This window comes from Argentina anserina, chromosome 3 (genome assembly GCF_933775445.1).
Source record: "Argentina anserina chromosome 3, drPotAnse1.1, whole genome shotgun sequence".
In the NCBI taxonomy this organism is placed as follows: domain Eukaryota; kingdom Viridiplantae; phylum Streptophyta; class Magnoliopsida; order Rosales; family Rosaceae; genus Argentina; species Argentina anserina.
In genome coordinates this window covers 8,623,599-8,648,011 of record NC_065874.1, presented here as the reverse complement: position 1 = coordinate 8,648,011, position 24,413 = coordinate 8,623,599, and the positions used below count along the sequence as shown (strand labels likewise).

General features: G+C 37.0%; 2 protein-coding genes and 3 long non-coding RNA genes across 5 annotated transcripts; 3 read left to right on the top strand and 2 right to left on the bottom strand.

Annotated features, from left to right (window-relative positions):
• Positions 1 to 6,307: 6,307 nt before the first annotated feature.
• On the top strand, positions 6,308 to 10,777 carry LOC126787621 (probable potassium transporter 13). Its single transcript, XM_050513491.1, has 10 exons — positions 6,308 to 6,537; positions 7,261 to 7,492; positions 7,589 to 7,834; positions 7,956 to 8,006; positions 8,130 to 8,390; positions 8,518 to 8,570; positions 8,770 to 8,884; positions 9,138 to 9,392; positions 9,485 to 10,007; positions 10,100 to 10,777. The coding sequence occupies exons 1-10, from the start codon at positions 6,484 to 6,486 to the stop codon at positions 10,524 to 10,526; spliced, it is 2,217 nt and encodes a 738-aa protein (XP_050369448.1). The 5' UTR covers positions 6,308 to 6,483; the 3' UTR covers positions 10,527 to 10,777.
• A 3,500-nt stretch (positions 10,778 to 14,277) lies between these two features.
• Positions 14,278 to 14,975, top strand: LOC126788759 (uncharacterized). The gene has a single exon (XM_050514771.1). It carries the CDS (start codon positions 14,281 to 14,283, stop codon positions 14,887 to 14,889), a length of 609 nt encoding a protein of 202 aa, XP_050370728.1. The 5' UTR covers positions 14,278 to 14,280; the 3' UTR covers positions 14,890 to 14,975.
• Positions 14,976 to 15,673: 698 nt separating this feature from the next.
• Positions 15,674 to 18,403, top strand: LOC126788650 (uncharacterized). Its single transcript, XR_007671398.1, has 5 exons — positions 15,674 to 16,282; positions 16,724 to 16,800; positions 16,885 to 17,004; positions 17,916 to 18,054; positions 18,190 to 18,403. It is a non-coding gene; the product is annotated as an uncharacterized LOC126788650 (long non-coding RNA).
• A 3,312-nt stretch (positions 18,404 to 21,715) lies between these two features.
• Positions 21,716 to 22,929, bottom strand: LOC126786854 (uncharacterized). The gene is made up of 2 exons (XR_007671226.1): positions 22,139 to 22,929; positions 21,716 to 22,048 (listed from the first exon to the last, which is right to left on the bottom strand). It is a non-coding gene; the product is annotated as an uncharacterized LOC126786854 (long non-coding RNA).
• Positions 22,930 to 22,938: 9 nt separating this feature from the next.
• On the bottom strand, positions 22,939 to 24,292 carry LOC126786853 (uncharacterized). The gene is made up of 3 exons (XR_007671225.1): positions 23,873 to 24,292; positions 23,184 to 23,284; positions 22,939 to 23,089 (listed from the first exon to the last, which is right to left on the bottom strand). It is a non-coding gene; the product is annotated as an uncharacterized LOC126786853 (long non-coding RNA).
• Positions 24,293 to 24,413: the final 121 nt, after the last annotated feature.

Here is a 24,413-nt window from a genome sequence, read left to right as displayed (position 1 = left end):
TTTTGGGATTTTTAAACAATTATTTTGGGGTTTATTTCCGTTCTGATAAAATAGTAGCCGTTGGTTATGAATTCTGACCGTTGAATCAAAATTTATGATTCAAATGGAAGGCCCAGATCCATTTAACCGTTGGAGTTTGATAGCCATTCGGTAAGCCACGTGTTAGCTATTCAGTGGTTTTTTTTTAAAAAACCCTTTTACTCGCGCATGCATTGCACGCGCCTAATAGAAGAAAAAAATTTCAACGTGCCCGATGTCACTCACGTGCCGTGGGCTCCGCCAGGCGAACGAGTAAAGGTCAGAGCAAATTATGCTCGAACGATCGATCGAACAAAGCAGCCAAAGCCTTTCGGTTGACTGGGCGAGCACTAGTAGCTCCGGTGCGAGGTCGAATCTGGGTTTGCTCGAGCAACCATCGCGGTCTCACCGCCTACTCGAGCAGCTCGCCTCCTCTTGCTCGTCGGTGCAGATGCTCTAAAAGAGAGAACATAGAGTCCATCATATTCATCGGTAAGAGCTTCTGTTTGTAGAGAATTATTTCGTTTAAAAATATATATATTAGGAAGTTTATCTCTATATATAATAATAAACCTATTACAACATGAAATTCGATGTTCTTATTTTTAAGTGGAATAGACCGAGACACATATAAAGTGAATTTTCTAAAACATGTTTTACTATTTTAACATCAAATAACCCAATACTCAAACGGTCCTCAAATTATGGAAATTTGACGCGAGTTTACTTTGTGGATTCACACCATATATTTGCTTACTATTTGCGGATTCACGAACGTAAGTGAATGAACTTTGTTTGCTTCAATTTTATGTTCTAAGTAATAAATAAGATGATTTTACGTTGATATTTTTGACGACGACACCGCGCACAACTTTTCCGAGAGCCATGATTTGCACAGCTACTTAATTGGTTAGCTAGCCCTCACCCATGTTTAAATTGTTGTACTAAACTGTCGTCCTTTTGCTTAAATTCCTATATTAAGTTCGGGTTTACCTCAAGCGATCATCAGTTTGTTAGCCAAAACTAATTGTGACTAATGAAATTGAAATATATCAAAACGTACATAAAGCCCATCAATTGTGACTATAGTTTGGGAATTCCATGAATTGCCATATGTATGCTATATATGAATGCGGCACTGGCCGGACTGCACACATGCAATCCTAATCATCCATTCATCCAAGTTAATCGTGCAAATCAAGTCAATATCAGAAAGTTGGTTATTCAGTTTATGCAGTTATTCTGCTTCCACAAAATTGTTCAATTTCTTTGGTGTTTCCCACTCGACTCATAGAATTGTCAATTGCATGTAGCTGTGTTACGTGCATTTTCTTTGATATCGACCAATTGATTACAACACCGTAAAATATCACATGACTAACTTCGTTGGATGAGCTGGCCAGGAAGCCACATTTTCTTCCTTACAATGAAGTTACAATACAACGGGAAACTAGTCAAACTACCCATGCATGGTGACCTTTCTAGCTAGACAAAGATGTGGGCGGAAAAACACACTTCTTCGGGAGATCATTATAAACTGTATGTTCACAATTGTGTCCGAGTTAATATATCAATATATCATGTTGCTGTCTAACGCATATTTGTTACTAGCTCTCTAAAAGATCTATACGTAGTTACAAGAAATTAAAATTTCAATTTTCATATATATATATATATATATATATATATATATATATATATAGTCTCTATCCAGAGTGAAACTTCACTCTGAAATTACATAGTGAAGTTCTAATTTTGGCACACTTTTCGGTCAAATATTTTCACCATAAGTGATTCAATATTTAGGTATGTTATTCAAGATCATTTCTACAAAGTTTCATCCAATTTGACAATGGTTTGAGCTTTTAAAATTGAGATTTACACTAACGGTTCACGTTGAACAATTATAATTCATTCATTGATTTAATCTAATTTCAATACATTAACGATGTCCGAATTAGATGACATTTTGTAGAAATGATCTTGAATAGCATACCTAAATATTGAATCACTTATGGTGAAAAAATTTGACCGAAAAGTGTGCCAAAATTGGAACTTCACTCTGTAATTTCAGAGTGAAACTTCACTTTAGATAGAGACTATATATATATATATATATATGAAAATTGAAATTATATTAAATCAATAAATAAATTAAAACTATTCAACATGAACCGTTCGTGTAAATCTCAATTTTAAAAGCTCAAACCATTGTCGAATTAGATGAAACTTTGTAGAGATGATCTTGAATAGCATGTTAAAAAACAAAGTACAGGCTTGAAAAACTATTCATCAATTGCAGAATCGAAGATATGAACATTTTGGAAGAAATTCTAGAATTCTGATGAAGAATAGCCACAAATGGTTACAAAATCAACAAGGAAAGAGATCACACAAATTAATACGAGACTGAGAGCTTCATATGGGCCTGGCACCTGGATCATAGTTATTGGGCTGAACAACCAAGCCTTCTCTGTTTCCTCTTAACATAACATACTCAAATATTAAATCACTTATGATGAAAATATTTGACCGAAAAATGTGTCAAAATTGAAATTTCATTCTGTAATTTCAGAGTAAAACTTCACTCTAAATATGATATATATATATATATATATATATATATATGACGAACCATTCAGATTTTTTATTCCCTGAATACACTTTGTTTCTCCTAATTGATGACTTTACTTTCAAATGCTAAGGCTATATATGCATGCATATATGCAGCTGATCCATGAACCAGTCAATATATAAGACTGAAATCACGTCGATATCAACCTGATAATTAGATAATGAGTTTCTATCTTCAACCCTGATCGATCACCAGATCGATTGGTTATGCAACTAACAGGTTCGATCAAACCATACATCTGAGTTTCCTTTCGCTTGTTCCCACTTCATATATCAAATCGTGTGATCGAACTCTTACTTTTCTTAAAAGACGGCCAAACTTTACGATCCTGCACAATATAAAACTAACTTCATTGTATAAATTGGGAGATCACGTACATTTCTTGCGACAAATCAAACTATGGCAACCTCCAATTGCTTGTCGTACATTCTTTAATTAGTCAATCTCGACATTCTGGGACCTAAAACAACGCTCTCATTTTCGAAATTCACCACGAAATTTGCCAAACCGGAAAGTGACCTTACTTGCATGCAAGTTTCTATGTATACCACCAAATTCAAAACACTGACTTAAGTTTTCATATATGATGTAAAATCTTTGGTTCGTTTTGAAAAAACTATCCAATCGGAGGTTGATCAAAGTGGACCGGTGAGTTCTAATATTTGGTCGACCAGTAGATTGAAGATGCTAACAGTTTCTAGTCTTTTGACTAAGATTGTTTAATTACCACCTCAAGAAAGATTTGCATACCACGTGATAGTCACATGTAAGGTAGGAGACAAGCTAGGGTTTGGTCACTTTGGTGTGTGTATGGTATTATTCGTATGATATAAGCAAATCCCTAGATGAAGTGGGACCAAATCAAGTTACTTGGATAAGAGCTTGACTCGATTCGAATTTGCCATTCTGGAATCTAACTCGACACAAGAGATCGAGGAGAACAAAGTTCTCGTCCAATCGGTTGCTTCACATGATTTGCTTAGTGTAAAATGCAAAGTGTTATGTGTTACACATGAACAAGCGTGACCCGTAAATCACCAATATATTAATACTGTCCCAATTTAACTACATTCAAAATATTAGATTTTAATCTAAAAAAGTCTCGATACAATTGTGTATTATCCATCTATTTATAAATTTTATATTATTTTTCACATTTCAGATATGTGATCTCTCCTTTTCAGCATTCGGTTCATTACGAACAATCTCAATCGATTTTTATTGGTCTTGCACTTTGCTCTAACTATAACAAAAGTTTGAGACACTTAAAAGAACAATATATTACTGCCGTTCATTTCCTTTTACATACGGTTCAAAACTCTGGTTTCTTAATCAAGATGATATTATTTTATGCCCGTCACAATCAAGAATCCCAAGTTATTCATATGCTTGCCGTTTTCCTGGGATATAATAAGATTCTATATAGCCGCACGGCTATGGTACTTTGCCATATTCTCAAAGATAGATATATACACATTACACCCAACTTTGAATCTTTGATCCGATCAGTTAGATGTGGACTTGCTAATCAACAATAGAAACTCCATTAGCTTTTAACTTCACTTCTCTTTTCATCTTGATTGATCTCTTTGAAATTATGTGTTTTTTTTTTTTGAGAATGCTCTTTGAAATTATGTTATCTATATAAAGAAATGAGAAATGCATGTTAATCCATCCACATTTATTAAACTATGATCGGGGAAAATAATAACATATTAGAAAGAAGAAGGAAGAATTTTTAACAGAGATCACTGAGAAATTTAAAAGGAATTACGCTAAAAAAAATTTCATAAAAAAACTCACTTTATCTTTTGTTCTAAATCGATCATAAACATACAAAAATACCTAGTTTACACCCCAAAATTTGATTCTTGTTACCCAAGACAGACATGTCTGGCTAATGAGATAAGGTGGACCATATTTTATGTTCGTTCCCCAAACATCTAGGACTTGTTACATTGTTTGTTCACTTTGTTGTTAATGGCGACAATCTCATCTAGTCTGATCTTTTACCCAAAGTTAATTATTGGCAAGACTATTTGTTAAATATATATATATATATATCTTTATTATTATAAAGCGAGCAAGAGAGTACCACTAAAATACGAACCGACATATTTACCATTCTGTCATCCGTTTTTAACGGCTATACAGGTAAAGGCAAAATAAAATATAATTGTAGAAAAAAACTGAGTTCTGGATTGGATTGTGGAAAGTTTCAATCTTCCGTGAAAATATTAACTGGTATAAGCTAGTTAGCTAGTATATATAAAAGAGTTAATTTCGTGATCGGTACCCAAACTATTGTGGCAAGGTCAATGTAGTACCCCAACTCTGAGTTGTACCAATGTAGTACCCAAACTTGTAATTCGCTATCAACGAAGGGTCCGAGCCCAATTTCCGTCACGGCTTCGTTATCTCGGTCACGTGTCCCGCACGTGACCACAAAAAAAATTTCAACATCGGTACCCAAACTCTTGTAGTAAAATCAATGTAGTACCCCAACTTTGAGTTGTACTAATGTAGTACCCAAACTCGTTTTTCTCTATCAACGAGGGGTCTGAAGCCAATTTCTATCACAACTTCATCTTCTGGGTCACGTGTCATAACTTCTTATATTTTCTCATTTTCTTCTCATTCTCCTTCACTCTTAGTCATTCCACATTGTATTTTTGAGCTCAGATTTCGAGGCAAAGCAACACTACAGGTTGTGTTTCTTTCAAACTCTTCAATCACGATGACGACTTCTCCAAGCTCCGCCTTGAGCCACAACATCGTCTCCCTCACATCCTCCACCTACGACCTTCTCTCTTTCCACCTACGACATTCGAGGCATGTAAAGCGGTGCGGTTAGTGGTCGAGAATCTCAGAGTGAAGGTCTGCGATCATGACGTGTCGATGGATCGGGGGTTACAAGGAGAGGTGGAGGAACTCGAAGATGGTGTTGATGGTGAAAGAGGAGACGGTGGGGATGAGAAGAGGTGGAGCTCCTCGATGCCACACTATGGTAGTGAGGTGCCCGGAGCATAATGAGAATGGGTTGGTGTTTTGCCCAATTTGTAAGTTGTTTCATAATTCTAGATACTGTAAGAGTTTCTTATTTAGTGCCTTAGAACCCACATAGAGTTATTTAGGTAAATACCATTTTTATTTTGATCCATAAGACGAAACCGTGACGTAAATTGGCCTCAGACCCCTCATTGATAGCGAAAAACGAGTTTGGGTACTGCATTGGTACAACTCATAGTTTGGGTACTACATTGACCTTGTCACAAGAGTTTGGGTACCGCTATTGAATTTTTGTTGTTGTCACATGCAGAACATGTGACCGAGATAACGGAGCCGTGATGAAAATTGGGCTCAGACCCTTCGTTGATAGCGAATTACAAGTTTGGGTACTACATTGGTACAATTCAGAGTTTGGGTACTACATTGACCTTACCACAATAATTTGGGTACCAATGGTGAACAGGTGAACTTTTTTCTATATAAAAAGGGCAACCTTTCTACTTGGCAAAAGCCCAAAACAGAGAGACACCTAGGCCACCGTAGTGAGGAATATTCTAGTCCCATCCTGACACGTTGCGCTTGCTTCAAAGCTCCCAGTTTTTAACTGCTTTCCTCTCCTTCCCTCCCACATTCTGTCAGTTTCTCTGTTTCTTCTTGCCCATCAGTGGCTTCTTCCATTAGAGAAGATTCCATTGAAACACAAGTTGATATCTTTGCTTCCTTTTGGGTCCTCCCCCTTTGCACCATTTGGCCAAAGCCGAGTTTAGCGTCGCACATAGTTTACATCTCTAAACTCTAGAGTGGTAGAAACTACAAACTCAATGGCAGGGCAAATGGACCCAGAATCTGATTCTGGTGCCGGCCGTTTACGTATGGTGAGTGTGTCTTTGCCTCATGTAATCATGTTTAGATTTTCACTCTTGTTCTTTCTTTGTCTTCTTGTTTCTTTCTTTGGAGTCGTAGAAGAATTTAAATAGAGTGAAAGTTTGAGTCTTTATGGGAATAATTTCTTTAATTCGATATGGTTTTTGCCGTTCTCTGATTAGATTACTAAATTTTCAGTATTTGTCATTGGTAAATTATCACACATTTTGTTTCATCTGCCTTGTTTATGGAACTATGGATATTGATTATGGATCTTATGAACACATATCATGTTATCATTGTATGACTGTTGGCATTTAGAGGCATCTGGCTTGGCTTTTCTTAGTTGTGTTTGTGCCATGACTGGAATTTGTGTTCTTTCATATTAGTTCTGGTTCTTATATAGATTATTTCCCATTCAATTTTATCTAGGCACTTCATCTCATCCGGGTTAGCTTTTTGTAAATATAAGAAAACTAAATTGAAGTTATTTTTTGGTGGACTTGTTCATGACTGACCAAAAGAAAAAGATATTTTTTTCACGGCTTCTGACTTGTGAAGAGTTCTGGTTCCAGAATTTTAGATATTTAGATCTAAATATTTACTATCGCTCTCAGTTACAGTTAGTCATACTATTATTGACTCTTTGGTTATTTGGTTCTATAATAAGTAATGTAATTCTTGTTCTTAGTTTGTAAACACAGTAACACCTTTCCTGGTTGTATCATCTGCAGAATTTATATGCAACCACTCTTTGCCTTGCCTATCAGAGTCTTGGTGTTGTTTATGGAGATCTTAGTATATCCCCGATATATGTTTTCAAAACTACATTTTCTGGTGGTTTACAACTTTATGAGGAGGATCTTGAGATTCTTGGGGTACTTTCCATGGTCTTTTGGAGTTTGACTCTTATTCCTCTCTGCAAATACATTATATTTGTGTTAGCAGCAGATGACAATGGCGAAGGTGCTTATAGTAACCTGAATTATCATATATTATTCCACTAAATACATGGTTGATTGTTGTTAATTGGAGATTGGATATTTACTTCTCGGTTTACAGGTGGAACATTTGCTTTGTATTCATTACTATGCCGACACTCAAGGATGGGCCTTTTGAATACAGTTGATCCTCCTCAAGAGCATATATCTTCTTGCAGATCTGAAATGTCAAAGGATACAAAAATAAGCTTACTCATAAAAGATTTTTTTGAGAAGCATAAGAGTTCTCGAATAGTATTGGTGCTTGTAGTTTTTTTAGGGATCGGCATGGTAATTGGTGATGGTATTCTCACCCCAACAATGTCTGGTATGATATCTACAATGATGTTCTTGCCATTCTAATTGGCTGTTTCTAAATTGAATTGGGGAAAATTATCCCGTATATTCTGCAGTCATTGATTGAAGGGCTTTGTTTTATATGTTGGCAGTTCTTTCTGCGGTCTATGGAATTAAAGTCAAATTCCCAGAATTACATGAGAGTAAGTTGATCATGTATTTGTATTTCAACGAAAATGTGAAGATAGTTAAAATTTATTTTCTCACTTGTAATTCAGTTGAATGGAGAAACTTCCTTTCCTAACTCTAACCTTTGTAAATAACAGATTATACCGTGCTCCTTGCTTGCATCATCTTGGTTATCCTTTTTGCTCTACAGCATTATGGGACACACAGAGTTGGGTTTCTTTTTGCTCCAATCATGACAGCATGGCTGCTATGCATTAGTGGGGTGGGCATTTACAATATATTTCGTTGGAACCCTGGTGTTATATGTTCTCTCTCACCACACTATATCTACAAGTTCTTTAAAAAAACTGGAAAAGCTGGGTGGAGTTCCCTTGGAGGCATTGTTCTCTGTCTCACAGGTCAGATTGTATCACAACTTCAGCTTCATTCCTGCAATGCTAGATTGTTTTTTGTCTGACAACATCCTTGAAATACCCTAGATTAGCTTTATTTGGCTAAGGCTAAGTCATTATTTGGCTGTTACAGGTGCAGAAGCAATGTTTGCTGATCTTGGCCATTTTTCCAAACTGTCCATCCGGGTATGCTAGTTGCATCATTTTCCATGAGTTTGGTGCTTAAATATAGGAAATTACGATTTTTTGGTTAGCAAACAATTTTCACTCGCATTTTAGTCTTGATTTTTTATATTAAGAAGTACAATTCACCCATGCTTTTCTGTTAGTACTGCTTGTGGCATACACTATTATGGATTTAGGGTGTAATAAGTTCTTCTGGCAGGTTGCATTTACAGGGCTTGTTTATCCTTGCTTAATTTTGGCGTACATGGGCGAAGCTGCTTTTCTGTCCAAGCACAAAATGGATCTCCATAGAAGCTTTTACCTGGCCATTCCTGGTAATAAAGCTTGTATATAATGCTATTTCACTGCGTCCGGAAGCTCCTTTAATGTAATGTGTGATGCTTTCTATGTCTCACTCAAAATCAATGATTTAGACAATTTAGCCTTAATATGGTACGTATGTGGATTGTATTTTCTGTGCAATTCTAAGACCTGAGTTAGTTTCTGAATTTTTACAAGTCTGATTTATCGTGCATACCATAGATTTTTATCTGATCTTTTTGTGTTTATCTTATCTTTTCCATTCAGAGGTTATCTTTTGGCCGGTATTCATCATTGCTACTCTTGCTTCTGTGGTGGGAAGTCAAGCAATAATTTCAGCTACCTTCTCAATAGTCAGTCAGTGCAGGGGACTACGGTGCTTCCCGCGTGTGAAGATAAAACATACATCAAATCAGATACATGGGCAGATTTATATTTCTGAGGTGAACTGGATTTTGATGGTATTGTGTCTTGCTGTTGTCATCGGATTTCGAGACACTGCCATGATAGGCAATGCATATGGTTCGTCCTCTCTCTCTGTATCTCTTTGCTTTTGTGTGCATGCTTGCATGCAATTTTGAAGCAATAGATTAATATCATGTTGCTTTTTACAGGGCTTGCTGCAGTGACAGTAATGTTAATCACAACCTGCTTGATGTTTTTTATTATTAGTACTGTTTGGAAGCAAAATATTCTTGTGGCATTCTTGTTCGTCATGATCTTTGGATCTCCTGAGCTGCTCTATGTTTCTGCATGCCTCAGTAAAGTACATAAAGGAGGCTGGCTTCCCCTTCTCTTTGCTCTAATAATGGTGTCTTTGATGTCTATATGGAATTATGGGACTATAAAGAAAGATGCATTTGAGCTAGAGAACAAGGTGCCCTTGGATAGGCTTCTAAGCGTTGGCCAAAGCATAGGTATTTCAAGGGTCCCTGGAATCTGCCTAGTCTATTCTAGCGTTGCCTCTGCTCTCCCACCAATGTTTGCACATTTCGTCACAAACTTCCCAGCATTCCATAATACTCTCATATTTGTGACCCTCAAGTCTTTGATGGTTCCAAAAGTTCCGGTGCATGAGCGTTTTCATGTCAATCGGGTCGGCCCACCAGAATTGCTCCTTTTTCGGTGTATTGTAAGGTATTTTCTGCAATGTTTTTCTTGGTTCAAGCTCTACCTTTTAGTTCTTTTTATTGACTTATATATGAAATCCTTATAAGTTGTAATTTCAGGTATGGATACAAGGATGTAAGAGATTGCTACAAATTTGAAACCCAACTAGTTGAAGAGGTGGAACAGTTCCTGAAACAGGAGGCCCATAGCAAAGAGATGGCAGTCAGAGAGCAGCCACCGAACCGTCTATCTTCTGCGGTGGGAGATGAGGTTAGCATTGCCAGTCCTGAGCAGTGGAGAAACAAGATTAAGGATGGCAATGTTGAGTGTCAAGAGGTGAACACGCTTAAGGAGGCCAGGGAAGCTGGCGTGGTTTACATGATTGGAAATATCTATGTTATGGCGCGTCCCATATCGCCTTTCCTGAAGAAGTTTGCAATTGACTTTGTCTACGGTTTTCTGAGACGGAATTGCAGGCGTCCAGCAATTGCTCTTGGGATTCCTCACCCCTCACTGATCGAAGTGGGAATGCTTTATCAGGTGTAACTTTAGCACGGAGTAAGTAACCCTCAAGGCCTCATAGGCAAGTGAGGAGCTAGTTAGCTGTTCAAAAAACATTGTTCTTTTTACCAAATCAAAGCTTTTACTTGATGAAGGAATTAGACTGAGGAAAATAAGTTTAGCTATGTACATGGAGTAGATTTTAGTTGATAGCAGAAAATAGGCGACACCAACAACCACCCCTTTAACGTACATGATGTGATGTATACTTGAACACAGTTTTTTCTTCCCCTTTTTCATCCATTCCAAATCTTATTATGGAACATTTACACTTACAATGGCTAACTAATCACTTCTTCTTCGGCGTGTTGGTGCCTTTTGTATTTTACCATTACTTTTCCGACGACCAGTGATGAATCTTGTGCGTCACGGTTGTAACCAAGCAAGTCGGGGGATGTGGAGTTGAACGAGTTTGAGCGGGCGCACAATACCAAAGGGTGTACAACTGTACATGATCGAGTTGCACAAAGAAGAGCCGCTTCGAGATTTTCACGACCAACATCAGAATAGTCTGAAAACGTCAATAAGCTAAGTAATAGAGGCTTGGTCTTGAAAATCTGAAAGCGCTCGCTCTTGTTTGTGGCGCTCGTTCAAGTGTTCAAGTACACTATGCGGTCTCGCTTTTGCTTTGCATTGTCATTGTGACGATGACATGCTAGCAGCAGCATTAGAGTTGGTGGTTTCGTTTAGTTGAGACCGAGACCGAGACCGACTAGTACAACTAACAAGGTTCTGATGACATTCATGGTTTATTGTACTAAATGCAGAAAGTGAAGAAACCATTAAAGAAAACGTTGAAAAGCTTAATAACTACATTGTGAATTCTTGGTTAATCGTTACAGTACGTAACAATGGTATTTAAAGAGTATGGATTTAATATAAAAAGACCTAAACACCCTTATATGGTTAACACCCCACCCCCCAAACTTATGATTGGTAACAAGCAAAATGGTTGCATCAACGCTATCAACCAAAAATTACATGATATAGAACAATTGACAAGATAAACCCCAATTCAAAGTAACCCAACATGTAGCAATAGGAGTGAATCAGTAGAGCAAGATAACAGAAATATGTTGGTTGTGGGACTTGTGGCAGAGCAGCAGAACGCACAACAGAGAAGAGAGAATCCATGGCAGAAGAGCAGCATAGAAATCAACTAAAATACTGGGAATTTGGATAATCTCTATATTTGCTAGAAACTGATATTTCTCAATTTGACTGCACACTGCTGAAGCAACTGCATACGTATTGCTGCAACCATATCGTTTTACCACAAATTTCAAGCACTAATTCTTCAGGCAAGAATGAAAATTAACTGATAACCCACAACAACAACACCATCGCTTTATTGAGAATACTTGGATAAGAAATCAGTCTGCAACTTGCCAAATCCTTCATTGCTCGACCAACAGAACAACTAAATTTGATACCATGTCCCAAACAACAAGAACTAGCACATAACCATGAATCCTAACCCAGCTGCACAGCATTGAGAAATATGCCAGATGTATAGTTTCCAATAAGCACCAGACTACCAATCTCTCATTCAATCCCTCATTCACCATGCGTACCAACACAACCAATTAAGAAAGCATTATTCCATAACCCAGATTACCAACAACTAGTCTTCAACCCTTGTATATCACCACATTGCATAAACAACATAGCTGCTGCAGTTAATGTCTCTATCTACATCTCATTATGATTTTGACTTACTGTGATTTTTTTTATAAAGAGGTTACTACCTCCATCCACATCTACACAGAGGCAATACTCCCTCCATCCACATATATTTTTGTCATACAATGTAACATAATCAACAATAACGGCAAAGCGACTCGAGCTAAAAGACCACCGCTATTGATAGCTCAAAGAGGTTGCGCATGGACATACAAATAGAACGAAACGAAAGACGATGAATCAAAGAGCAATGGGTCAAACCGGCCGAGTGATTGAGCACGGAAGCCATGGCAGAGGCTTAAGGATCCAGATGATATTGAATTTGGGGGTTAGGGTTTGAAATTGGGGAAAACGAAATCAATGGCTACTGAATAACAGCGGAAGCTAGAAAACAAACAAAGCATCTACAACATGAAGAGGTCCACAGGATCAAGAGCCGAAGCTATGATACCAGTACTAAATGCAGAAAGTGAAGAAAGCATTAATGACTACATTGTGAATTCTTGGTCAATCGTTACAGTACATAACAATGGTATATAAAGAGTATGGATTTAATATAAAAAGACCTAAACACCCTTATATGGTTAACACCTATATGCCAACTTTAAGAGATAACTCTACTTATATAGACAAGGCTGTGAATCTAACTACTTAAGCAGCTGTTCTTTAATCAGAAATATATACGTGATTAGTCTCCTCTATCATGATGATGGGTATGCATTATGACAAACAGAACTATAGCTTACATGTTACAGCTTACTCCACTCTTTCTAGACTTGTACAGTATCGTATGTAGATAAGAGCTACTTTTTTTGTAATTTTGTTTTAATTTATGCGAAATCATTGGAGGGTATTGAAAGCTGCAAACTCTTTAATCTTTTTATTCTCTGAGGGGTTCGCATTTAGAAAAGAAGTTGAAATTGATCAGATCACCATTTTGTATAATTTAAAACGGTGACATAAATTTGACATACAAAACGGTGACCACCTTCTTCTTGAAGTGACGTAGATGGCTTCATAAATTTGACAAAAAACATAATTAACTTTCGGAGCATGTAACTATATACTAAAATTGAGTTGAGATTGAAAAATGATGTACGGTCTTGATATTTTATATAGTAAATTTTAGAGTGAACCATTTTGTGATGTGCTGTTGCAATAATTACAAGAAAAACGAACATGAGGGGCATATCACGTGCAAAACATATCTGATTATTGAAGCAAAGCTCATTTCTAGATAGGAGTGTAAATGAGCCGAGACGAGCTGAATACTAGGTTGTTTTCATTTGATTGAGTTCGAGCCGAGCTAAAATTTGATTTTTGTCCTTCATGTTCAAGCTCGGCTCGGCTCATTTTGTTAGACGAGTTCAAACTCAAATCGAGCCGGTTTGAATCATATAAAACTAAAATTTTAAAATTAAGAAATTCAAAATATAATGTCATAACATCACATAAAATTCATTTTTATTGTAATAAACTAAAAATAACAAATTAAACTTGTTATTGAACTTAAATTTTTTAACTAATGATTCTATAGAGAAGCTTTTTAGCTCATTCTAACTAATATTTTATTCTTACTATTATTCTCATATAAAAATTATACTTTATATATATTAAAAAAGTTAATAAGTCAAGCTTAATTTATAAACGAACCAAGCTTTTAACGAGTCCAAGCTAGTTCACGAGCTAAATGAGTCGAATAATTGTTGTTCAAGTTCGGCTTATTTCAAGGTCGGGTTTAATATTGAACTCAAACTCGGCTCATTTAACTTTACGAACTCGAGCCGAACGAAATAAAAACGAGCCGAACACGAGCGGCTCGAGCCTACTTACAGCCATATTTCTGAAAAAAAAAAAAAGAAATACACACAATAGGCTCCTAGCCGTTGTAGAGATCTCGTGAATACGTTCATACTATAGGGATATTCATGGAAAATACGCCTATTAAAGTTCCTCCAGATTCGACCGTTGGCAGATTTAAATATATACCTCGCGACCGTTTCAAGACCCTTTCACTCTTCTCAATCTCTCTCTCTGTCTTTCTCTACAAAAATCCATGGCCAACGAAACCACAGCAATCATCATGGAGGCGAGAATCTCACACCCACTTCACCAAATCGCCTCCACACCAAGCCACAAGCTCCTCCTGAAGCAATGGCTCAAAGAAGAGGAGCTAATCCTCAACCGTCTCTCCCTCAAAGAAACCCAAATCGACTCAGTCCGCAAAGAAATCACAACCCTCTTCATCTTCTTCTTCCTCTTCCACTCCATCTCCCTCATCCTCCTCTTCAACTCCTCCTCCTCCTCCGACCGCCACGCACTCGCTTGCCGCCGGTCATGGATCCCTTCTCTCTGCTCTCTCTGCTTCTCTCTCGGCATCATATGGGCGATTAGGTACAAGACCGACACTGAGGGCCACCTGGCGAAGCTGATGGAGAGGGAGAAGGAGGACAGGAAGCTTCTAGGGAAGTGTATCGAGGAGTTGAAGAAGAAAGGGCTGGAGTTTGATCTGTTGAAGGAGGTAGATGCGCTGAGGAGGGCCAAGAGTATGAGGGTGGAGACCAAAGTGGTCAAGAAGTGGTCTGCTAGGGACTTTGTAACTCTGTTTTTCTTTGCTGTTTCTTGCTTTGTGCTTGCTATTACTAGGGTTATCTTGTGCAATTAGGGTCTTGGGGATTTGGGGATTCAAATTCGTCTAGTTCGGGTTAGATGGGAAGCAACTGCAGAATGATTTGTTCTGCTTTTTGTAATTTGGAGGGAGTTGTATGACATAACTATGAAATGAATTTGGATTTATTTGGAATGTTTGATGCAAATTGATCAGAATTTGTATTATATCCATTTACTCATTTCCTTTTATACAGAGCTCGGGAGATTTCTCAGCTGGGTATAACAAATCACTAAATCAATCCAAGCTCTGAGAAGAAGTCAGAAACCAATCTCAGTGATGAATCAAATTAACCCCAAACTTTTTTCGAATCATAAGGAACATGAGCGCACAGAATTTCCATGTTTTATTGAATTGCAATCGAGTCATAGGTCAGTGAAGGAACATATGGAGCTTACATGTTTCTTTTTGTGCACTAGTATCCCCTGCTCATGCTTTGTAACTCAAAATACGAATAAAAAAAGGGCGAGTTCTGGAATGCACCGTTACCTATAGGAGCCCTTATTTTGTCTTATTACGTGGCACGCTGTGATTGGTCTGGGTCAAAAAGTTCGTTCCACGTGGGCTGCCTCGTCCTCAGGCCTTGAAAGGCTGTTGCCTGTTGGCGCGGCTTGTGCAAGCCGAGTCCAGCTGGGTAAAATAATCAATCGAGGACGGTAAGTGAAGTATGCGAGAGAAGCTTCAGATCTGGAATGAAAACATCATTTCGAATATCAGATCTGGAATTGGGTAAGATGGTTTAGGGGGGGGGGGGGGGGGGGGGGGAGGGGAGGGAACGAGTTGGTGAGTTGATCCAAGAGGTCCGCATCGGGTACCTCAACCCTTTTAGCCGCCGCATCAATACCACCGTCTCACAGCCGCAGACGGAACCATCATTCAATTTTCGCGAATCCACCGCCATCTCTCAGTTTCATAGATCCAGCCGCCCATCGGGTTCCTTCGTAAAAGGTCGGTAATCGATTCCATGATATACCATTGCAGCCGTTGACATAGAGATTGCCATGGAAGCGTCTGTTTTCATTCTTTCAGAACCACAAGCAAAACCGAGACCGAACTCAATTCTTCGAAACCCTCAGTTGCTTCTTTGATCTGAGCCGAATAAGTCAAATAGCTTCTCTGATTATCTGGCTTTCAATTTATATGTATAATATAGAGTTTTGGGTGGGAGCTAAAGTCACAGTGGAACGAGAGAGGAGTGATTCGCGAATCAGAGCTTTTTGTCTATACGAACGCCTCTGTGGTGTTGGATTATAGAGATGAGCTCGGAAAGTAGTTTTGATTTTGTGAAGCTCTGGCCATGGTTCTGTGCTCTACAGCGGAGAAGGATTCAACTTTGGAAAGCTCTGAGTTTTTAGGCGGCTTGTCGGGTGACTCAGATTTAGCTTTTAAGGTATGAAATTCCATCTTCTCATCATAATCTACATGTTGAACTATTTGGTTTTCAGTTTCGATTAACTTCTCCACTCATTATCCTCATTGTTGATTATCTATCCAATTTTGATGGTGAACGACCATGTGTTTGGTTCTTGAGTTAGCTTTGTTTCGTGTTTCATATGTGAAAGCTTGAATTCCAGTGTCCCTGCCGATGGACACTTGGATGTTCAAAACTTTTATATCTAAAGTTTGATCCTTATGTTAGTTTCTACCAAATTAAGTGTACTAGTGTGACCTACTCTTTCTTTGTTTATGGTGACATGTATTTTATCTTTTACTTTCTACTTGTTGTTTTCGACCTGAGAATGATGTTGTGATTATGAGGTTTCCATACCTATGTTTTCATAAATTTTGGATTTAAATGGCTTTGTACTCGTGATTGCTTTTCATATATCAGGCTGGGAAGCACCAGTAAAGGCCGTTCAGGATGAGGAAGTCATCAAGCATAAGCTCTGTGAAGATTTAAATAGTATGGTATATCATCTTCTGTTAATGTAGATTGAGTTCGGTCTTATGTCTAAGTGAATGTCGTTGACAGTGTGTTTACACTTTTAACAGTTACAAGAAAGCATCAATACTCAGTTTTCAAGGCTGGAGGAGTTAAAAAGACGACTTGAAGGAGGCTGGAGGAGTTAAAAAGGCTGGGAACCCGACCAGAGCATCAGCTCGGCTTCTCTTGTAAGTTTTCTTCTCATATGCGATGATATTATATTTATAAATTTGGATGGGATGGATGGCTTGCATGGTGGTTATCGAGTAATGTAGAGTTTTTGTTGTCTGAGCATGTGAATAATTTTTATGCATGCAGTTTAAGTAATCTCATCTGCCTGTGTGTATAAGTTATTGGCACTAGCCTTCATGCATCAGATGTGTTGATTACATTAAGAAGTACTTGACAAGACTACCATAGATAGTGCATTAGTATTTTGATTAAGAATCTAGATGTCAATTTGAATTAGTTATTAATGTTCAACCCATGGCAGGCATTTCTTGTCTCCTATCTAAGAGTTGTCTCTTGTTTGGTGTCTATTTGGCATTCACATATGGGAGAGGCCATAGTTACAATGCTTTTCTTGTTTAGTGTATACTGTTCATCCAAATATGATTGGTTCAGCAGATATGTTATCTGTTGGTTCTACAAATATGATATCTAGTGATGCTATTCTAAATTGGTTCATCAAAATATGATATATGTTGGGCCTTATGTGTTTTACCATCACTAGCTACTTGCGGCAATATTATTCTTTATTGCTGATTTAGTTTTTTTTTAGCACACAATGCATGTAATCTGCCCACTTATCTATCTTTGGCAGAACTTGAAATCTATCCCAATTGGGCCAACTCTAATATTACTAGTAATGATAACTGAATAGCCTAGTGTAATGAAGACTATCTTATATGATGCTTGTTATATTGCATCTCTTCCTTGTGTTAACTTGACCTTTGGACACTTTCTTTCTTACCAATCCTGATCTTGCATGGATGCTTTTTAATAAATGGAAAAACATGTGTATATTTGTTTTATGCCGAAAATTATATTATTTTTTGTGAGCAAGCTTAGTATCTATTCCTGTGTTTTTATCTTTCAGGATGGGAATGAAGTGTTCTTTATGATCAAAAGAAGCACCCAATTAACTCAAGAAGCTGATGAATGCCTACTGTGACCGCCAATTTGTGGAGCTCAGTCAATTTCCTTCATATTTGACCGTCGTCAATTGCCTTAATGAGGTTTGTCTCTCTTCTTCTCTGTGTCTCCCTTCTTCTTTTTCATACCACAAACAAGTAGTTGGTTGCGCCTGTGTGCAGGGTTACTAGGTGCTATTAGAGTGTGTGCTAACTTGTTGCTTTCATTCCTTGCTTCAGCTTGAAATGGAAGAACGGATGAGATTGATGCTATGGCACCGGACTGGATTAGCTGCACAGCTTTGAATATATTATTTTATGGAAGACCGATTGTGTTTTATCAATCTCTAGGTTTTATGAAGTGTTATGATTCTTCTGTTTATCTATTTTGAACTTGCTGGTCTCTCGTTGTCAGCAACATATTAGAATTGATGTGATGTGAAATTAAAAAAAAAAAAAACTTGATCAAATTTTCTGGAATTCAGTTTATTGAGCTAAAGAAAGGTGCCAAATGTGCCATAGCTTTATTATCGATGTGAAATTCTAACTATGATTTGATTGTTGAGTTCTGCAAAACACATTTAATTGTTAACAATAATAATAATAATAATAATAATATACACACATAGATGCAGTTTTTGTTTTTTTTTAATGGGATAAGTCAAATGACTTTAACTTCTCCGTTAAATTTCAATATAAGTGGTCACTTTAACAATTGTGGATTAAGTTTGATGAATGTTTAATTGATAATGGCCTAAAATTACCACACTCTATTTGCCGATATAAAAAATTTATAATAATTTTAATCTCGCAACACAACTGCCCTTAGAAAGGTAGTGTGTTAAAATAAGGTTAACCGCCTAGATCGAGATCCAAATAATTAGGAAATTTTCCGTACATATATTTAGACATAATGTAAAAATTTCTTTAAATTTTGACCTCGTTTGGCCACCCGAACATCATAAAACCAAAAATACCACTTATTCGCTCTATAGGTGGACCCATCTTCGTGATGCGAATGCCGAACTTCCTCTACATCTCATAAACCACGTAATTATAAAGAATCACCTATTGCGGTTTGATCCCGGAGACTTATTTAGGATTGCCCCGGTCAATGCAACTTTCTAAAAGATAAACGTATTTATTTAGGTTGACTATAAGATCGGATGGTCAAAAAATTTCCAAATTTGACTAAATTATTACAGGGTAGATAAAAAATATGTATTGATCACATCTAACGGTTTGATTGATAACATCACGAACTTAGATTGTCCATCACTGAATTGTCCACTAATGTATTATAACATTTATATTATGTTATATATTAAGGTGTCACATTATGAACCGACTATATGAAAACAACTTTTGAACATCAATCGGACCGTATGATGTTTTTTCTTACATATATTTGGACATCATGTAAAAAGTTCGTTTAATTTGGACCTCGTTTGGTTGTTCGAACGTCGTAAAATCTGAAAATACCACTTATACGCCCTATGGGTGGACCCATCTCTGGGACGCGAAGGCCGAACCTCCTTTATATTTTCTAGACCACGTAATTATGGAGAATCACCTTGTGCAGTCTGATCCTAGAGACCTAATTAAGAGTACCCCGGTTAATGCGGTTTTCTAATAGATACACACATTTATTTAGGTTGACTAGAAGATCAGATAATCAAACATTGTCCAAATTTGTCCAAATTTTTATAGGATGCCTAAATATATGTTCTGATAACATCTAACGGTTCGGTTGATAATACCATGATCTTAGGTCGTCCATCACCAAATCGTCCACTAATGTGTCATGACATTTATATCATGTTATATAATAAGGTGTCACATTATGAACTAGCTATATGAAGACAACTTCTTAACATCAATCAAACCGTAGGATGTTTTCCTTACATATATTTGGAAATCCTGTAAAAATTTCGTTAATTTGGACCTCGTTTGGCCGTTCGAATGTCATAAAATCTGAAAATAGCACTTATATGCCCTATGGGTGGACCCATTTTCGGGACGCGAAGGCCGAACCTCCTTTACATTTTCTGGACCATGTAATTATGGAGAATCACCTTGTGTGGTCTGATCCTAGAGACCTAATTAAGAGTGCCCGAGTCAATTCGGTTTTCTAATAGATAAACACAATTATTTAGGTTGACTTGAAGATCAGATGGTCAAACATTGTCCAAATTTGTCCAAATTTTTACAGGGTGCCTAAATATATGTACTGATCACATCTAACGGTTTGATTGATAATACCACAAACTTATATTGTTCATCAACGAATTGTCCACTAATATATCATAACATTTATATAATGTTATATACTAAGGTGTCACATTACAAACCAAATAGGTGGGTGACGACTGCACAAGTTCGATCCTGTCAATTTGTTCAAATTAGTTACTTATTGTTCTATATTTTTTATCAAAATTATTTGTTGTTTAATAATACATTTTATATTATTAAAATAAAGAATCCACGATTTTTATGAAATTAGAAAATAAAATAGAATTAAATTACTGTCGACTTTGAATAATTGTTTAAAATAAAGCTTGGGGAAGTCTCATGTTCTTTTCTGAAAATCCTTCTTTTTTATTTCCCATTAATTTGTTTTTTGGATTATCAAGCTAATAATTATGTCAAACTTGGTAGAAAAAAAGGTGGAGTGCTGTTGACTAGAACCGGGTTACATATCAACAATACGAGACTACGAGTACTTGAGTGAGTGGAGCCACTCAACTACCAAGTTTAGACTCACATTCCTTCCAAAAGATTACCTCCAAAGACGGCATGTAAACTGATACAAAAACTTTTGTAGCTACACACAAACCCAGGTTCTATTCCATTGGCCTTAAATTTACAAAAAAAAAAACTAAAAACACAGCCTTATATTGCTCTTTTCATATTTCTTGTCGGTATTAGAGCTACATGATTTGATCTACTGATGATAAACACATTTGATCGCTCTTTTCCACGTCTTTTTGAAACCAGACCACCGCCTGCCTTCACCACCACCGTCTGCTACAGTCCGGCCGCCTTAGAGCATGCCATCACCACCATTAAAATTCTCTCACATGTATATGGTGATATAATTCTACACCTCTTGCTGGCCAACGGATGCTTGCGTTAAAGCAGGTGAAATTATAGGTTTCTTTTGATGACTTGATATCCTTTACTCAGACTAAAATTTGTGAATAATCAACTCTTGGAATTATTCAGGCGTTTGATATATGAATTATTAATTTAAATCATGAAAAGGGAATAAAGCAGAACCTCACATTTATGTTTATGTTAAACCATCACATTATATATGCCATCAAAGGGGGAAGAGGATTCATAGGCCACCTATAATATCATTGGTCATGACATCTTGATAAATGTAAGTATAGCGTAATGCTAGAGGTAATTGCTGAAATTTCTTAGAGCCTGAAATGTGATACTTCACCCATGGCTTATTGTAAAGGCTTTTCTTGATCCAAGGTAATGAGTTGTTCAGATTCTTTATGAGAAATGAGTATATTGTACCTTAAAAGATGGGTCGGGGATAAGAATTCAACAACTGTATAATATTTCCTTGGATCCTAATGCAGTATTGAAGAGTAACAAGTAGAGTGCCAACATGGCATTAACCATACTACATACAGGGAAGTATAAAGGTCACCTTCAAACAACTCAACAACTGGTACCGAGATGTGAAAGCAAGAAAATGCACATTTATCAAAAATAGGCAAGCACACAAGAATTGACAAACAAATGAAGCTAGAGTACTGTGCCAATACCAAATATCCATTTTCACAAAAGTGCAGCTTGGGTTCTATTTAACTTAAACATATGTTGTAGTGATTATCTAGTTTTTACTACATATATTATACATGCAGCAACTCGAGGCCATATTGTTTGTTGAACATTGGATGGATCACCAGTCTTACCCCATATGCATACCTCTCCTCCAAGGGACAAGCTTTTGCTTGGAAGAATCATGTATTCCTTCAAGTTGATCAGCATTATATGTTTCATTCCAAGGGACATCTAGATGGTCGAGATACCCAACACCATCGCATCTGAAACCTTTGTTAGCAGCCTTTAGACCAACCTATGCAGAATTCAGAAGATGAGACAGTGCTCAAAACAACTATATCTTCACTTGATACTAATAAAGGTCTACACAGAGAAAGAGAATCACCAGTTATGCACTACTGTCTTTCAATTGAGCTTGGGAAGGTGCCGAAGGTTTCTTCCCTGAGGTAAGAAGCTTTTGCATGTCACATTAATATTTACCGGTTGAGGTTTAATCAACAACAGAAACAAACCTTGACAGTTTAATCCCTATATTTGAAGACTGCCAACGTGAAACTGATGTTTCATAACTTTAACCTTGTTAAGATCATAGAGAATACAAAGGAACATAAATCTGCGGACTTGCCATGCAGATCAATGTAGATCTTGACAAGTTTGCAGCTTAGTTTAGGGATGCATTGATCTTCATGGCCAGAAAATCAATGTTGCATTGTTTTAGTTTAAACATAATAATTATGCATACAAAAATCTTCGACACCCTTGTTTGTGTTTTCAAGTATGCATAATGAGTTTTAGTTATATTACCTATCAAATACCCAACCGAATAAATTCAAATGGAAGGTCAAACAAGTTTTCAACTCACATAGCAGTATACATAATGTACATAGAGGGACCGAGAAGCCCAATAAATGAACTATTACTATCGGAGTAAAATTCAGGCAAAATAATCATAGCCAACTCAGAAAAAGTGGAACAACCAGAGATATAAGAATAAATGCTTCAGTAACATAAATTTCATTAAAACAAAACCATATATCAGATAATGCTTAGTTACTTCTAGTCAAAGAATATGTACATCTGTGTTTCCTAGAGATGGAATAATGAATTTCACAGTATGCTTGCAATTCATGCATAAGTGCATATTAAGTAGGTGAACAGATTCAGTTATCAACTATTCTCGTGTACCTCTTCAATTCCTTTTACCATATTTTGGTTTCGTCCACTTATTTCATAGCTTGGAAAGTAATATAGCCAATTGCTCGTGAGACACCTTATCACCAATGTTCCCATGTATGTATTTCCATATAGCAAGTCTTGCAGCTAACTGATGCTTACACTAGACAAGTAAACAAAGTTACAATAAGACTAACACCCTTCCCATTTAGTTTTAGGAACAAGAAAGTAATGAATAATCGAGATAAGTTTCTTACACAAAGCTGCTCTCCTCTGTTTACAATGTCATAGAAGAATGAATAACAAGCACATTAGTGTTCAGCAAAACAAAAGTACTCTTCCTTCCGTCTGGATTCTCCTACAACATAACCAAAAAAAAAATCTGCGATTCCAATCTTGTTTTCACATAAGTAAATTATGAAGGTGAGCATTAGAACTGAAGGATTTTAGCTTTGGGCATTCTGAGAAGATAGTTAAAAAAAAGCTGCATTATATAGAAAAGAATCACTACTACAATACTAGGATGTACTTGAAACAATTACATCTAAAGAGTCATCTGATATTAGGAATTTCTTCTTTTTATTTTTTATATAAATGTGTATGGCCATTAGTCTACCATATCAACTTATCTATAGAGCTATCACAAATTGACCTTTAAACAACTCAGACCAAATTACCATGATTTGGGTTTGAATGAGTAACCAAAACTTTGCAACGGAACTCCAAAGTTAAAGTTAAAGTGTTCAACCCATTAAAATATACACTAAGCCATTGATCTCAACCTTCTCAGACAACATATATGGTAGATTTCCACTTGCTCAGCACAAATCCAATACACTGTCACCCATATATGCACTACAAAGCCGAAGATTGATGGGCAAAAAACCGCAAGTAAGAAAAAAATTAAATAGAACTTTGAACAAAATGAGATGAAGTTTGAAATTACCCAGTCGATGACACAAGCATAGTCGGTGCTGACCTAAGCTCAACATATCGCAACTGAAAAACAGAACAAATGATGTCTTTAACAAGGTTAACGTTTACAAAGAAAGATTGAAGGAAGAGGCAGAACCATATGTCGTTTTAGAAAGGGGCAATGCGGTTGAAGAGCGAGTCGACGAAGCAGGGGTGGCGACACCTCATTGAGCTGCAACCCTCTCCATCCGCCACGATTACTGACCTTTGACGAAGAGACCCGATGCGGTGGATTCGTGAAAATTGAAGAACGATGTCGTCGCGACTGTGAGACGGTGGTTCTGATTCCAGATCTGAAATTCGAAATGATGCTTTCATTTTACTGTACAAAAACAATTACCTAGCTTCTCTCGCACACCTCAATCCTCGTCTTACCGTCCTCCATCGCAGATTTTACCCAATTCCACTCAGCTCGCACAAGCCGCGCCGACAGAAAACAATCATTCAAAATATGAGGACGAGGCAACCCACGTGGAGCGAGATTTTTTTTATCTCAACCAATCACAGAGTGC

Bases quoted from the DNA above. Each gene is read 5' to 3' on its own strand.
- LOC126787621 (XM_050513491.1), top strand. From the start codon at position 6,484: ATGGCAGGGCAAATGGACCCAGAATCTGATTCTGGTGCCGGCCGTTTA. The intron at 8,571-8,769 runs GTATGCTAGTTG...TTCTTCTGGCAG, and splicing joins TTTCCAAACTGTCCATCCGG to GTTGCATTTACAGGGCTTGT. The intron at 10,008-10,099 runs GTATTTTCTGCA...TTGTAATTTCAG, and splicing joins CTTTTTCGGTGTATTGTAAG to GTATGGATACAAGGATGTAA.
- LOC126788759 (XM_050514771.1), top strand. From the start codon at position 14,281: ATGGCCAACGAAACCACAGCAATCATCATGGAGGCGAGAATCTCACAC.